The 16,536-nt window shown below is 40.3% G+C and overlaps 1 protein-coding gene across 5 annotated transcripts; it reads left to right on the forward strand.

The window, feature by feature from the left end:
- Positions 1-158: 158 nt before the first annotated feature.
- LOC122887238 (dipeptidyl peptidase 9-like) lies at positions 159-13,421 on the forward strand. Of its 5 annotated transcripts, none has more exons than XM_044220253.1 (21): positions 159-347; positions 1,609-1,699; positions 1,859-2,097; positions 2,352-2,464; positions 2,924-3,097; positions 3,976-4,147; positions 4,489-4,599; positions 4,793-4,921; positions 5,039-5,100; positions 5,202-5,302; positions 5,508-5,685; positions 5,827-5,986; positions 6,115-6,194; positions 6,986-7,138; positions 7,827-7,962; positions 8,809-8,954; positions 9,089-9,235; positions 9,377-9,529; positions 10,915-11,057; positions 11,834-11,945; positions 12,297-13,421. In XM_044220253.1, the coding sequence occupies exons 2-21, from the start codon at positions 1,644-1,646 to the stop codon at positions 12,387-12,389; spliced, it is 2,658 nt and encodes an 885-aa protein (XP_044076188.1). In that variant the 5' UTR covers positions 159-347; positions 1,609-1,643; the 3' UTR covers positions 12,390-13,421. The 5 variants fall into 5 exon arrangements, with proteins under 5 accessions (XP_044076188.1, XP_044076185.1, XP_044076187.1 ...); XM_044220250.1 differs by having other exon boundaries at positions 160-347; positions 1,609-1,711; XM_044220252.1 differs by having other exon boundaries at positions 160-347; positions 1,609-1,711; positions 3,979-4,147.
- The last annotated feature ends 3,115 nt before the right edge of the window (positions 13,422-16,536 follow it).

Here is a 16,536-nt window from a genome sequence, read left to right on the forward strand (position 1 = left end):
GTCAAACATATTTGCCAGAAGACGGCACAAGTTGATGTGTAGTGCATGGGAAATAGTTGATAGAAATGTATGAAGAACAGTAGTCAATCTCCGGATAATGAACCGCCCTGCCACACGCCGCGCAGCACAGACCGTGACACCTCCTCAGAGCGGCGGTGCGGCCCTGAAAAAGTACCGGCGTGTACTCCACCAGGGCTAAGGTTCCTCCTCTTTCCGATGTGAAAGCCAGCTACATTTTGTGTGGCCACTCTCGGCCATGGATGCAGCCTTTAGCAGTTGCACAATCTGTTTATTGACACCAAGCTAATAACGTCTACAACTTGGTTAAAGAAACAGTGTCCAGATTGGTAAGTATTCCCTTTAATTTCAGCTTGTTTCGTAGGGACGGTCGTCTAAGCGTCTGTTTTTATAGAAATACCAGCAGGCGCTAGCTAGCGGCTAGCTTGCTTCTAGCTAGGTAGCAAGCTAACGTTAGTTAGCTTCAGAGCGAAAATGACAGAAGAGAACTGTCATGTCAAAATGTAGCTAAGCAAGATTTTTAAAACAGACACGATTCGATAACGGCTTTTTCCCAACAGCTTGGGGTTCCGCCATTCACTGCCAAATGTAACTAACGTTAGTGCCGTTTAAAATGTTAACACACATTAATTTGCCGGTGTTTTCCCCAGTGTGACTGAGTAGTTGAATCCGAGAACAAAGATCTATTGTAGGCTAGCTAACGTTAACTGTTAACATTAACGGTACCGGTATTTGACTAGTTCATCCGACTTGTTCCCCGCGCTTAAAATGCAATTTGCATTAAGTAACCCGGTGAGCCAAATAGAGCTCTTTCATGTTATATGTTATAACGTTGCAGTGTTATTCTTTCCATTTGAACACATTTTACATAACACCGAGGCCACGTTAAGTTAAAGTTTAATGTTCAGGGGAGGGTTTTTTATCAGAATACAGCCAGTAGTATAGACCCACTTACTCTTGTACAGGCACATAAACAGTCAGATCTAACGTTACATTTGGGCTAATATTCATTCATAAATACACTCCCATCAGTCCGCTCCTACAGATCTCCCCAGTAGGTACCAAGTGACCGTGTTGAATTGACTCTTTAGGGCACTGGTGACTCAAGCTTAGGTATTATGCTCGTTGGTGTATTTGTTGTGAGCTCAGTGTTATATACAGATTTAAGGTGCCTCACCACAGTATCAGACCAGCCTGCCACAACTTCCTAACAGTAGCATAAGAAAAGCACTTCAGCATATGATTTTCCCCACTGCTGTCATACCAATCCCTTACCAAACCCAGAAGTATAACCGAAGTAATGTGGGGTATTCCCTATACCCTGTACTTCCTGTACTTAAAAGTCTTCATGAATGATTTATGTTTTTCATCTTCTCCTTGAGGCACATTTCGATCATTGTCTGAGGACTGATATAACATTAAAATGTAAAAGTCATGAATGTCTTATCAGTCAAGAAAGGAGACTGGTGCAGACAAAAGTATGTTCATACCTAGCTGTCATAATGTGGAATTGCTGTATCCCTAGTGTCACCATGGTTAACTCTATTTGTTATTTTCTGTTTAGATCTTACGACTGTACTTTGTTCATAGGTTACAGAATTGGAGTGTGGCGTGTTGACCGGTGAATGCATAGAGTCAAGAAGGTAAAACTTTGTGACAATAAAGAAGGTATCTGGAAAAGGTACAGTACAAGGTTAATATTATATCTCCTTTAACTGCTTTGATGCTTAGGAAGATGGATGATTAAACATTTGAACCAGTTCCATTAAAGGAATGTACAGGTGCAGGTGTGTCTGGGTGTCTGCACCTCTTATCAGTTCTTTCTAATGTCAACATCCAGCTGTGTGACAGTGAGCATGACGGCTGTGGACGGCCTTTCGGACAGCACAGAGGTGGTAGAGATGGAGGATGTCCCATCTCAGTTCTTTGTGGAGAAACACTCTTGGGAGGGCCTCCGTGACATTATCCACTGTAGCAGGAAGTACTCGGGCATGATCGCCAACAAGGCTCCCCATGACTTCCAGTTCGTGCAGAAGAAGGATGAGAATGGACCCCACTCCCACCGGTTGTACTACCTCGGTAAGCTGATTGATGCTTGATGATGGTGCACAAAGTTCCCTGCATCAGCTTATGATTTGTATTTTCTGTATACCACTAATTTGTACTCCTTTCACCAGACCACAGTCATGTTTTCCTGCCCTAGGCAGCAGAATATGATTGCCTCATGATATTAAAACAATCACTGTGTTTAATTTCTCCTTTTTCAGTTAGCACAAGCCTTTTTATTTGTTGTTGTTGAAGTTGCCTTTGTTTCTTTTCTCTGTGCTTACCAGGAATGCCTTATGGAAGCAGAGAGAACTCATTACTCTACTCAGAAATCCCCAAGAAGATCCGGAAAGAGGCCCTCTTAGTGTTGTCATGGAAACAGATGCTGGATCACTTCCAGGTGAATTCCCCCTGTCTTTCTGTTTGTGCAGTGCCAATACCAAACAGCACTGGGTGATGTGTCTCACCATAGTAAGAATATATCTCACATTAGCTGTTATTGAGCAACCCCATTTAATAAATTGACTGTAACCTTTTCTTTAGTTTTAGTTTAAAGCAAGTTTCACTTTGAGATAAGCAGTCCCTAAAGCTGTGGCAGTGTCGCTGTTTTTAGCAACCTGAGACATGATCTGAAACTAAAGATTAAGCAACCATGGTATAAACTAGGAATGCTTGTACTGTACATATTTGATTTGGGGGGGATGGGTCAGTTGAACGTGGTTCTGTCAGATGTATTTCACAGTAATAATACTGTATATATTAGTACACTAAAACTTACATATCCTAGCAAACTTGTATATAAAAAATATCTTCCATTTATTCTAATGTTGTACATCTGATTTCCTGTTGGTTCTCTAAGGCTACACCACACCAGGGGGCCTACTCTCGAGAGGAGGAGTTGCTGAGAGAGCGTAAACGTCTCGGAGCATTTGGTATCACATCCTATGACTACCATGCCCAGACGGGTTTGTTCCTCTTTCAGGCCAGCAATAGCCTCTTCTACTGTCAGGATGGGGGCAACAATGGCTTCATTGTGAGTACACTGCTGTTTTTTTTCTTCAGTTTGTAATTGTTAGGTGAGTTGGCTAGAGTTAATGAAAATTTTGGTATTAAATGTATTTCAAATCCGTACTACTACTGATCTGCTAGTGGCACCATGCTCACCATCTAATGCAACAGATGTTATGGAAGGAAAGACAATCAAAAGACCATAGTACTTTTTTTCTATTGGCCAGGGCTTCAAATTTAGTGCTCTTTACTGGAAGTTGTTGATATTTTTGCATTGACCTTGGACAAAAGTTGTTGCCTTTACTTTTTGTGACAGATGCATCTTCAAATATGACCCCATTTGCCTTGTATTTGTACCTTCCTGTTGTGCCTTTAGTAACTTTGATAAGCTACTTTAAATTTCTGTCTCAGGCCTGTCTCATGGTGTTTCTTTGATTTTTGTCCACCTTTTTGTAAATTCTTTCTCAAGTAGGGAGGGTGAGCTCTAATGTGCCACCCCTGTATATTACACTGTATTTGATTCAGAGTTTAAGGGATGTGCGTAGGTGGTGCCTCATACTCTTCATGGGTTTAGTAAGATACAATTTGCAAAAATTAGAAAAAAAATAAGATACAATTAGCAAAAATTGCTTTTATAAACTTGTTGTTTTTATGAACCTTGAACACATTACACTATAATTTGAGGAGGCAGTTGTTGGTAGCCACACTCAATTTGCAGAAATCTTTTAAGAACGCCTCCTGATGGAACAAGTGCACCTCACTGTGCTCATTGTACCTTTTCATGTCTGTGAAACTGTCTTCATTTAAGATAATGCTAGTATCAAACAGGTCTCTCCTATATCTTAGCATCCAAAAGCCACTCTTCTGTTTGCCTTTGACCAAGATTGTGTATGTTGGTTTTAGCAGTCTGCTCCTTTAAAGCCAGTGGAGATCAAGACTCAGTGCTCAGGGACCCGCATGGACCCCAAGATCTGCCCTGGAGACCCTGACGTCATAGCCTTCATAAACAATAACGACCTGTGGATTACCCACATTAAGAGTGGCGAGGAAAGGAGACTCACTTACTGCCACAAAGGTCTGAAGGCTCTGGGTTTTATTTGAGTTGTAGGCAATAAAATATCGTGCAATAAGTAGCTTCACATGCTTAAATGTCCTCTTTAACTTACCATAAAGCTGTAAATTATTGAAAAGATTGTTTTGATTTTGATACTAGATGATTTCAATTTTCCCTGTATTTTCATTGTTAACTCATTTCCCACTACATCATAGAAAGAAAATACCATTAAGATGCCATATTCTATCTTTTCTTTTAAGACGCAAGTGTACAGTATGTGTATACAAGTGTATGTTTAGCACTATACAAGTAACATTACATGAATGTACACGTTTTTTCCTAATTTATTTAATTTTTTCCAGGTGTGGATAGTGTTAAGGAGGACCCCAAGTCTGCAGGTGTAGCAACGTTTGTCATCCAAGAAGAGTTTGACCGTTTCACTGGCTACTGGTGGAGTCCCACAGCAGTGGAAGGTCAGCAATTGGTATCTTAAATACTCAAGTCATTCACATACTTGAGGGACACATCTAACTGATATCATTACATGCTGATTTTTTTTAACCATGTCATTTTATCTCTATCGGGAAGATTAGTAATTTTTGATTTTGCATACACTATTTTCTGTATATACTCATTTCAATTTAATATTTTTTCTCCCCCTGTCAGACCCTAATGGAGGTAAAACAGTGTACCTGCTGTATGAAGAGGTGGATGAGACGGAAGTAGAGATTATTCACGTTCCATCTCCGGCACTGGAAGAACGGAAAGCCGATGCATACAGATATCCCCGTACAGGTCAGTGTAGCCCTATACACTGTGTACACACACACAAACACACACAGGCTTGGAACAGTGAATTGTTTCATTAGCCATTTCTATCATTTTACATGTTCCTTATTTCTTCATTTACAGGTAGCAAAAATCCCCAGGCTACCCTTAAACTGGCAGAGATCAAGACAGACAATCAAGGAAGAGTGAGTCTTGCACCTTTCTTCACCCATCTTTCCTTGTCTTTTTTTCTTCTCCAAAATGATAATTCTGCATTCCTAATGTGTCTGTATGGTTGTACTTACAGATTGTGAGCATGCAAGATAAAGAATTGGCTGTCCCCTTTACCTCCTTGTTTCCTGGGACGGAATACATCGCCCGAGTAGGATGGACGAGTGACGGCAAATAGTGAGTGTTACAGTCATAACTTTGTTGACTCAATGATGCTGTCATTCTCAAAAAAAGCCCCAAAACACTAGAAGGTATACAGCCTGGTTGTAGTGGCAATTTTTTATCATTTCCGTTTGAGCCACTTGGTTGTCTATTTAGTTTGTCTGTTGTTTTGACACAGCAGACAAATCTTTTGAGTTTTGTCTGCTCTGTGATCCCCTAGTGGCTGGGCAGTGCTTCTGGACCGCAGTCAGAGAAAACTACAGCTGGTCCTGCTGCCTCCAGCCCTCTTCATCCCTGTCACAGATGACCCAGCTCAGAGGCAAGAGAGTCTGGAGGCTGTGCCCAATAACACACAGCCATACATTATCTATGAAGAGACCACCGATGTCTGGATTAATGTAGGTCTTTTCACACGATTCACTCTTTGGTTACCTTTTTTTAAACTAATATCTGTCCTGTTTCTAATTAACTATTTGTTAGTTCTGAAAGGTTTTTCTGCTTTAAGGATTTAGTAATGGACTAGTCTTCTCTTTCCACAGGTTCATGATATATTCTATCCATTTATTCAAACCACAGAAGATGAGTTTACTTTCATTTGGGTAAATGAATCTAAAACAGGTTTCAGTCATCTGTATAAAATCACATCACTGTTACAACCAGGCTGCTACCATTGGACAGAGGACTACCAACACATAGAGGGTGAGAGACTAGGAGATGCATCTGCATTTATTTGAAATGATCCTACTAAATAATCATGTAATCAGGGTTTACGTCAGAATGTTTGGTATGTCAAAGAGCATGTTGATTCAGTTATCTGTTTTCTGCAGGAGACTTCAAATGTGCAATCAAGGAGGAGGTTACATTGACCAGTGGAGAATGGGAAGTGCTGGCAAGACATGGTTCCAAGGTCAGACAAAGTCTGTCGGTGTTGAATATATAAAGTCACACCTATAAAAGATATACAGGTGTTTAGAGTGCATTCAGAAAGTATTTGGACAGTTACATATGTGTTGTTGTGTTGATTCTGTACTCCAACTCATTGACTTTGAAATTAAACAATGCGTATGAGGTTAAAGTCCTAACTCTCAGCTTTAGTTTGAGGGTGTTTACATCTACATCAGATGAAGGACTTGTGCTTCAATGCCTGAAGTCTACAACTGATCAACATCAGCAGGCACTTGGTATTTTCCCTGGTGATATACTGCCAGGCCTGTATTGCACCAACCTTCACTTCTTACTTGTTTCAGGAGATTTCTGCCTTCAGTCTGGTCTTTGGAATCATTGTGCTGCTGCATTGTCCTAAAATTGGGGGACAATGTATGAAGAAAGTCCTAAAAAATCCCACATTGCTCACCCAGTGTGGATATGAACACCTTCATACACTGTCAAAACTGAAACAGACCAAGTTAACCTCTTGGAACCTTTAAACTGTATTTAAATCCAATGTGTTGGACTACAAAGCCAGTACTGGTACTTTATGACTGAACTGTTTATCTGAACTGAGTTTCTGAATGATTTTTTTTTTTAAAACATAATACAGAATTTAAGAAGTCAGTTGATATTAAGATATATCAGTGGCTCCAATGAAGTTTCTCATCATCTCTTCAAAGTACCTTCATAGTAAAGCATCATGCCTTGGCCTCACTGCTACAGGCTTTTCATCTTCCTTTCATGTTTCTCCTTTCTCTCCCTTGCTAGATCTGGGTGAATGAGTCATCAAAGTTGGTGTACTTCCAGGGCACCAGAGACACTCCTCTGGAGCACCACCTCTACGTGGTTAGCTATGACTCACCTGGAGACGTGGTCAGACTAACCAAGCCTGGCTTCTCTCATAGCTGCTCTGTTAGTCAGGTAAAACCATTCATTTGTTTACCTACTTGTGCAAATACATGCATGCATTAATTTATTGTCTCATTCAGCTATTTATCTATCCATATTCATAACAGCTCATCCAACAAACAGACATGTCTTTCTTGACAAGCCTTTTTTGGCCACTAGCAATAGTACTCAAAAGGTTAATGCTTTAGTAAAGGACATGGTGATCGTAGAAATCTTTTCCTGCAGCATGGTTCAAAAAGTGTAGCACATTGTGTATTTTCCCACATCAGTGATGAATTTTAATTTTCAAATATGAATTTGAACAAGTGACTTATAGCAGACAGACTACTGGGGTAACACAAACGGTGCAGATTGTGGTTTAGTGTGAGTGCGGCAAATAGAAGATTTGGAATTTAGGCAGATCAGAGAGACCACTTTAATTGCTTAAGAACAATGAAAGTTTAAGCACCTTGGAAACCTGAGCAAAGCTGCTAAAGCTAAGAATTGGTTGGATAGTCTGCAGTAAATGTTGTGTGGCTGTCAGCAGTGTTTTACACTAACATGTTAGGCTTTGTAACAGATTCTTGTAGTATGTGGTATAGCATTGCAATTGCATCCCCTCTTTCCTCAGCCTTTCCATTCCTTACTTGTCTGTTTATTTTGTACATAATTCTTTATATTTATAATGTTTTGCACCTCTCTCCTCTCCATCACTCTACAGAACTTTGACTTTTTTGTCAGCCACTACAGCAACGTGAGTACGCCTCCGTGTGTTCACGTCTACAAACTGACCAGCTCAGAGGGTGACCCACTACACATGGTACCTGAGTTTTGGGCCAGCATGATGGAATCACCAGGTAAACCGGATGTGATGTAACCAACTGCCATATAGTAGTTTTCTGATTGAGTCATTTAGCAGAGTTTGTATTTACATGACTGGGCTCGCTCATCTTTTCTTCGAGAGCAGTCTGGCGTGTGAAGTGTGAAGATTGTCCATCTATCTGTGGTGTTATTTTTGGAACAATCAATAGAGACGAGTCTGTAGGGGAAGGTTGAGGTCTGGCTTTGATTAGATCAAGGACATTCAGTCCTCCAAACAGTCCTGACAGCAATCTGATGATGTGGTGCTAAAACACTTGCGTCATCATGAGCGCTTTGTGTTAGTTGATTGTCGTTTATGATTCATTAAAAGTACCAGGAGTGAGAAGGCAATTCTTTACTGTGTTGTTATGCGAGTGTTCCTGCTTTGGCAGAAGTGTAGGGGTAACGGGGGTGCCCCCTGACTTACTGGGCATGATGGTGCTATCAACTATCCATTAAACACCCGATTCTGAAAGTAGAATAGCGGTGCTACAGAAGAGTCTGACTGAACTACCAGAATGGAGAACAGTTCCTGAATTAAAATGTCTGCTGTAAAGGAAAAATAATCCTATATCCCAGTATTGCAAGCTGACATATCGCAGTATTGGTTCCAGAGTATCCTTAACTTTCCACAAGAAAATGTATCACAATCTGATGCCAAATCAATTATTTGGGCCGTGTATTATTGGAAATAAATACAATCCACTGTACAATTTTGCCTGCTTTAGTGTGTGGTTTTGTAGACCCTTTGTTTTGGTCAAGTCCCAGTGGGAGTTGAGCCACAATCCCTGATAGTTTTGGAACATGCTAAACTAATGACCACATGTGTTAATGTCTTCCAGGTTGCCCGGGAGATTACAATCCGCCTGAGATTTTTTACTTTCCAGGGAAGTCGGGCTTCCAACTTTATGGGATGGTATACAAGCCTCACAACCTGCAGCCTGGCAGGAAACACCCGACTGTTCTCTTCGTGTATGGAGGCCCACAGGTTTGTGGATATATTCAGTCTAATCTGGGTCTGTGATGTTGTCTTATTTCTGTGTTCACAAAATGTTGCTTTGAACCTGTATTGCTGTGTAAGTGTAAGAAAAAAAAACATTCTGTGTGTGTATGTGTATTCAGGTGCAGCTGGTGAACAACTCCTTCAAGGGAATGAAGTACCTCCGTCTGAACACGCTGGCCTCTCTGGGCTATGCTGTGGTCGTCATTGATGGGAGGGGTTCCTGTCAGAGGGGCCTTGAATTTGAAGGAGCACTGAAAAACAAAATGGTAAAGTAAAAGTCAGATAATTAAATCAGTTCAGTAGGAGCATTTATACTAACTTGTAAGGTAACAGAAAAATGATTGATTGCCATAAAAAGATGCCCAACTGCCAGGTTAAATAACACTAATTTGCCTTTGTCTCTTCAGGGTCAGGTGGAGATTGAAGACCAGGTGGAGGGTCTGCAGTATGTGGCGGAGAAGTTTAACTTTGTGGACCTAAGCCGTGTTGCCATTCACGGCTGGTCCTATGGCGGTTTCCTCTCTCTCATGGGCCTCATCCAGCGACCCAATGTCTTCAAGGTTAGGAGGCTTTTTCATCCTTCAGCCCTTCTTTTATCCTGAAACCATGCACTCGCTTTCTGTCAGTGAGCATTCTCTGCTGTCTCCTTTAGCAAGAAATAAGAAAGCATAGTTTGTATCTTGTATCAATCACCATGTAATCCACAATTCCTTAAGTATGAAATCTCAAAACTGAATTTGTGATGTAGTTGCAGCTTACATCCACACGGTGTCTATGTTGTACAATGTGTTCGCTAATTGCCTTCATTCAGTAAGGAAATATGTTCCTGTGCTAGGGAGATTGGAATTTTTGTTTTGTTGTTTGTTAGTTAGTTTTTTGGGGTTTTTTTTGCCAAAATGTATATCCAACTGAGCCATAACATAAGAATATACTATAGAATTACTGAAACTAATTCAACATTTTCAAGCAACCTATACAGTTCATCTAAACCACTACCTGGTGTACCATACTATTTTTTGCTCTCAATTGCTCTCAAAATTACACTTTTTCACAGTAAGTTAAACATTTTTTATTATTTTTGTACTGTTTATTATTATTATTATTATTGTTGTTATTATTCTGACGATGAAAGTCATGCTGCAGGCCACACTGTACACTGACGGAGAGGAAGATGCTCTAATGGTGGCGCTATAATTAACAGCCAAAAAGTGAACTTTGAGTAGTTGGCATGCCCAAACCGTGAGTCCGATTGGCTGGAAATTTGAACCACATATCCAACTCACTTTGCTCTACAGAAAAGCCTATGGACCATAAAAGTATGCCACAATGGATTTTTTTGCAAATTTGCATAATCTGAAAAACAGTAATATTACATCTATTTTTTTAGATTTCGACTGTACAGTTTTTCGGTGACAGAGATACACTAACGCACTATAAATGTGCAAGATTGCTCAAAAAACATGGCTACCATCAATCAAAAAACTTTGTCATGGGTGTGGCTTAGCAGAAAATGGCCATAACTCATTGACCATTTGTCCAATCATCATAAATCTTTATAGTGATATTCATTCCTTATTTGGAAAGAGACTTGCCAAAGCATTTTGAGCCTGACCCATAAGGAGCGCCACAAATTCCAAAAACGTGTATCTCTGTAAAAGTGGTTGTGCGGACACACCGTACATGGTGTAGACATCCAAAAACACTCCATTGACAGTCATTGCTTTAAAATAACTAATTCAGAGGCTTCTGGTCATACTATAAGATGTCAACTGTAAGATTGGGTGCCTGATGGACCAAGATAGTAAATTACATTGAGTCGCCGGTGTCCACTGTTACGAATCGCATGGGTGGCTTGGACCCCGATTATAACTGCTTCCAGTTCTAGTTTACTTTATTCTTTATTTTACATTCTTTTCCACCTGACTACGTTGTGCTTCCCTGCCAGTTGGCTATTGCAGGTGCCCCGGTGACTGTGTGGATGGCCTACGACACAGGCTACACAGAGCGTTACATGGATGTGCCTGAGAACAACCAGCAGGGCTATGAGGAAGGCTCTGTGGCACTGCACGTGGACAAGCTGCCCAGCGAGTCAGTACACACACTTAGAACAAGCAGGCAATAATGCCTGTTAGTGTGAAATTACAAATTTTTGATTTTAGGGCTTGAAGCTTAAATATTTCAGATATTATTGCAACTAATTTAGCCATACTGCATGTCCTGTGTAATTGGATATATGTCTGTACTTGTTTCATCAGAACTGCACTGTACTTTTTCTATTTCCTGTCAAGTCATGCCTCATATTCTTTAAAAGTCAGTCATGTATGAACCAAGGAAAATTTGGGCTTTCTGTTTTAGACATGGGGATGCCATTGTTTTATAAAATATTTGTCTCAGGTGTCATCCTTGACCTAAAATGCGACTTATGAACTTTGAACCTTTTGAACAGAAAGCAATGCTTTTAAGAAAATGTGTCCATGCCTGTGTGTGTCTGTTTTTAAGCAGTTATTAAAATCTGCAAAGGTGAAATTAAGATTTGAGATGGCAGGCTAAGTCAAGCCTCAGTATTTAGGGACTGAGGAAAGCCTGAGGGCCTAACAAACAGCATGCTGGAGCACTGCTCTTGGATGCTGAAGTCAAACTACAGATTTGCTGAAGCCCCGCAGATGCAGTATTTCACCTTTTTTCTAGAATTTTTTTTTGGAATCGTGAAGGCTTTTCCTGTTTTAAATCATGAAGGAATTGGGAGTGTTTTACTATTGGGCAACATGTTATTTTAAGAATTGCACTGTATGTCTTAATATTGTATGGAAGGCTATCATATTGTAACATATCGTGTTGTAACCATGTAATCCTTGTCATTCCAGGCCCAATCGTTTGCTGATTCTCCATGGATTTCTAGATGAGAATGTGCACTTTTTCCACACCAATTTCCTAGTGTCACAGATAATCCGTGCTGGGAAGCCCTACCAGCTTCAGGTTTGCATCACAAGCCTTATTCCACACACTAACGCATCTTTCTGAAGTTGCCATATGAAATCTCTCTATACTAGGTTGATATAATTTGCATCACTTATAAGCGTAAATGTCTTGGTGATCTCTGAAGTACATGAGTCTGCACTCTGCACTCTAGGAATGTACAAAACCATCAGTAAACGTGTATATTGGCTTAGACCACTGTAAAGTTTAATGGTGGTAAAATACAGTAGATTTATCGGTTTGAGGATTATATATTAAGAATGACACTTGGATATTTTCCAAAGCAGATTTTACAGGATACATACATGTAGTACACATGTGTAATTTGGTTGCCCTGTTTCAATTTTCCAGGTATACCCCAACGAGCGACACAGTATTCGCTGCCCTGAGTCTGGAGAGCACTACGAGATAATGCTGCTGCACTTTCTACAACAATACCTCTGAAATGAGACAACAGGGGAGAAGTGAAGTCTAGTTTCCCCTCTGTCCTCCTTTACCCCTCCAGCTCACTGCCCCTCTTTACTCTCCCTGACCTCCCCACCCCAACCCTGTCTCCAACTGTTCACCCTGTCATCGAGAGACTATCAGACACTTTGCAGTCACTAGCCACTCTCTCCTATGAACTAGTCATGTAACTTCCCCATTATACTTCCCTTTTTCGGTCTCTGTCTCTTGTTATGTTACTCGCTTGCTCGCACTGTCTCCCACATGCCCTCCCCTCGTGTACAGTCTGGGGTATGGTTTACGAGCACAGAGATTTATTGTCTCACCCGGAAAGCTGAACAAAGACAAGGACATACGGAGAAATATTTGCAGGCTGTGTCACATTGACTCATCACTCACCCACTTCCTCATCTCTACAACCATGATGATTTTTGCCAAATGTTATCGTGTTGATTTCCCCCTTGCTCCACCTGTTTTATTCACTTAAGTCAGTGGTAGGAATGGGGTTACAGTTCACAGGTATGAAATGGAATCTATACACATATTTGCAGACATGAGCTCCCACATTATACATGCATATGTAAAATACAATTTATCTCATACATAGACACTCACAAGCACACTACCACAGAATTGCAATATCCATACATACTGTGAGTCTGTACCTTGCAGTCTGCGTATCGATGAAGAAAGGAAGAAAACATACTATATCTCTTGTTTTAAGTGTGTGTGTTTAAAATAAAACATTTTATGGATTTTTATTCTTTTTTTAATGAGCGCTGACAGAAGCCGCTCATTGGTATTTTTGAGCCGTTTTCTCCCATCATATTACATTGCTCGAGATGTCTGCTTGCCTTCTTAACACATAATTTATATTTGCCAAAGTACCTCTTGACTCTTGATCATGCTGGTATTTCCTTTTTTTACTGCAATAAAGACAACAGGAGGGTGAGCACTGGAGTCTTACAACAGCTTTGTACCACCAGAATACAATTTGTACATGGTAATGAATAAATGTATGAATCAATCACATGCTCTCTTTTACTGCAGTCTTCTTAATCAAGCATTTACAACGTATGCATGTTATACAGTTGCAGCATGTGTTGCTCTGTTTCATGATTTCTCAAGTGCTTTCCCATATTGATATTCCACTAGCCCTTAATTATACCCCTCCCCTCATGTCCTACTATTCACATCAGAGCTGCATGTAACCAAAACTCACCAGTGCTACAACAACCAGGGCTTTCAAGCACTCCAAACCTTGCACAAGTGAAGCAGCAGATGTCGGCCCTTCTGCCCCCTTCCTTTGTGGACAGCACAGTTGCCATGGTAACCTTTTAATAATAGGGTACTTCTCAGAGGTGAGTGATGCAAACCTTGATCTGATAACTCCTCAGAGGTTAGATAATGGAATCTGCTGCCCTTATTTAAAATCACAACCTCAACACAAAGGCCTGAAGCCAGTGTTGCCAACTTGGCGACTTTGTGACTAGATTTAGCGGCTTTTCAGACCCTCTTAATGACTTTATTTCTTAAAAACGACTAGCTACGAATTTAGCGACTTATTCAAATCATCAGGGAAAATATATTAAAATGTATTATCTTGTAATTCATTCCCATGCATGGTGCGGGTCTTCTGCCAACTGTGTGTGGCATGTGGGACAGCTTCACTCTTTCTCTCCGGATTAGGATGTTATAGCTTGTAAATATGTAAATAGTTCGTTTTTTACTTCAAATACATGATGTCCCTGTAGTGAGTTTGTGATTATTTGGTTAAAGATTTCTCTCTCTACGTTTTATTTGTCTTAAATTAAGGTGATATCTCTCTCACTGCACTAAGCAATATGCAAATGAATGCGTGATGGCGTAATCAACATGCAAATGACCGTATGACGTTTTCTAGCGATTTTTTTTGTATCTGCAGACAAGAGACTTTGAGAGGGCGTGGTAACTGTCAATATTTTTTTATTTGGCCAATCAGAGGCTTACAATCACAGCCTGTGGTAGCTTATTAGCCGCCCGCTTCTAGCTTTCTAACATGATTTACAAGTGTGATTTCGAAAACGAGCAGTGGTAAAAATTACTATGTTCTGTTATGATCAAAAGTTCTCTACTTCCACTTTAAAATGTTGATTAAAAACGTTGCTGTTTTTTGATACCTTGATCCTCTGACTGGAGCTAAAACCTTTGGATCAAAACATTGACAAAAGAGGCAACATTGAGTCTTTGTGTCGAACCTCCCCCTTCTCCCTATGAGAAGATGACCACCCAAATTAAAAACTGATTGACAACTGATCCAGGCTGCTTATTGTTGAAATACGTTTTTGATTGACAGAGGATTGTAAACCTCTGGCCAAATAAAATAAATATTGACAGTTACCACGCCCATTCAAAGTCTGCAGAGATACAAACTTGACTTTTGGAGTTAGTGCCAGCTACTTTCATTGAAAAAAAGTTGGCAACGCTCCCTGAAACTCAGCCTCAGTCTGAACCATCACCAAGCAGGTGATTGCAGTGCTAGATAGGAGTACCTGGCATCTTAAAACTTACAGGAACAGTTAGACACTGAGAAATACGCTGACGTTACTTCGATCCCCTGCAGTGAGTTAGCTAAGAAGACTGATACCACTTTCATTTATGAGATAAGCTAGCTAAATTATATACTGAATGAACCTTGGTTTAGCATATAGCTAACCTAACCATCCTGGCTCTGTCAAAAGGTAACAAAATGTGCCTGCCAGCACCGCTAAAGCTCATTAATCAACTCGTTGTATTTAGTTTCTTAAAATCCGTATAAAAACCGAAGTGTAAAAACGACTATTTGGTTATGGGGGCTACACAGGACTATTTCTTGGCCGGCAGCACTGCCGGTGCCTTCCAGGAGTCTCCACTGGTTGCCTGGCAACTGCTCCCAGCCACAAAATACTCAAAACATGACCCCCATACAACCACAGCTTCTCGTTTTTACACTTTAGGTTTTTTGATAGACTGACTTTTAGAGTTGCTGGTAGGCAGATTTTTTACTTTTGGACACATCCATGCTAGCTGCTAACCCCTTTTCCATGCTTTATGCTAAGCTAAGCTAAGCGGCTGCTAACTGTAGCTTCATAATTACTGTACAAACATGAGAATGGTATCAGTCGTCTCATCTAACGCTCAGCAAGAAAGCGAAAGAGAGCGTATTTCCCCAAATACCCAAATTGTTCCTTCAAGAGAACTTAGTAAAATGCAGATCATAGTCTGTATTATGGAACTACCGGTGACCATGATTATTCCATTATAGCCACAGAGCAATTTTAACACTAGGTTTGTTGAGGTAACTTGTATGCTTTACATTGAAGGCAACAAGTGCTGTCCCCACGGTTTTAAAACACCTATTTTCTGACAGCCTGCCATTGACTTTCACCGGCTATACCAGTTCCCTGAAAGGTGGAGGTCAGCTCAGAGCACACTCTCATCAGATCAGCTGTTACAGAGGTTGATCCTGAACCAGTTGTCAGTGCTCGGAGGATCACTATGGATGAAGCACAGTAAGCCCGACAAGGAAGCAGAAAGTGGTGCAATGAGAAATTCAAGTTGACACCTTGAAGCTTGCTTCCAGGTAATGTCATTAAGCTGCTAAAATCTTTAAGATATAAGAGATCTGCCACGTGTGGCTCAATGAGATGGTTTAGTTCTACTGTATGGGTTTGGGCCTGCAGGTCTGAAAAGACAAAGACAAATCTTTGTTTTACAAGGAAAACAACAACCTGTAAACAAAGAAAAATTGACATGTCCTCTCAGTTAAACCACAAATTAAATTTATATTTATATTTTTTATAAGAAATGTACACTTTTCCAATCAGTAATGGCAAACAAACTGGGCTACACCAACATTTTTTCATTTCAGGCTAATTAGCTTGCATTTGATATGACAAAATGTATTACAAAAAAGCAGCTTGAGTATGGGCTTATCCATTTAGTTTGACTCTAGTTGTGGCCATATTTTCACAATATTATATCATTTGTTTTTGTAAAATATTTGTGATTTTTCATTTTAGATGTTTTCAGATGACTGTTTTATGTGAGGATACTACCTCAAGTTGTATTTGTTGCAAACTTGTGATTACTCTCTAAGTGGCACATAATACACGGACAAAAGGCAGTA

The sequence above is a fragment of the Siniperca chuatsi genome, linkage group LG13 (genome assembly GCF_020085105.1).
Source record: "Siniperca chuatsi isolate FFG_IHB_CAS linkage group LG13, ASM2008510v1, whole genome shotgun sequence".
NCBI classification, from domain to species: Eukaryota; Metazoa; Chordata; class Actinopteri; order Centrarchiformes; family Sinipercidae; genus Siniperca; species Siniperca chuatsi.

Bases quoted from the DNA above. Each gene is read 5' to 3' on its own strand.
- LOC122887238 (XM_044220250.1), top strand. From the start codon at position 1,644: ATGCATAGAGTCAAGAAGGTAAAACTTTGTGACAATAAAGAAGGTATC. The intron at 1,712-1,858 runs GTTAATATTATA...GTCAACATCCAG, and splicing joins TGGAAAAGGTACAGTACAAG to CTGTGTGACAGTGAGCATGA. The intron at 3,098-3,975 runs GTGAGTACACTG...TGTTGGTTTTAG, and splicing joins GGGGCAACAATGGCTTCATT to CAGTCTGCTCCTTTAAAGCC.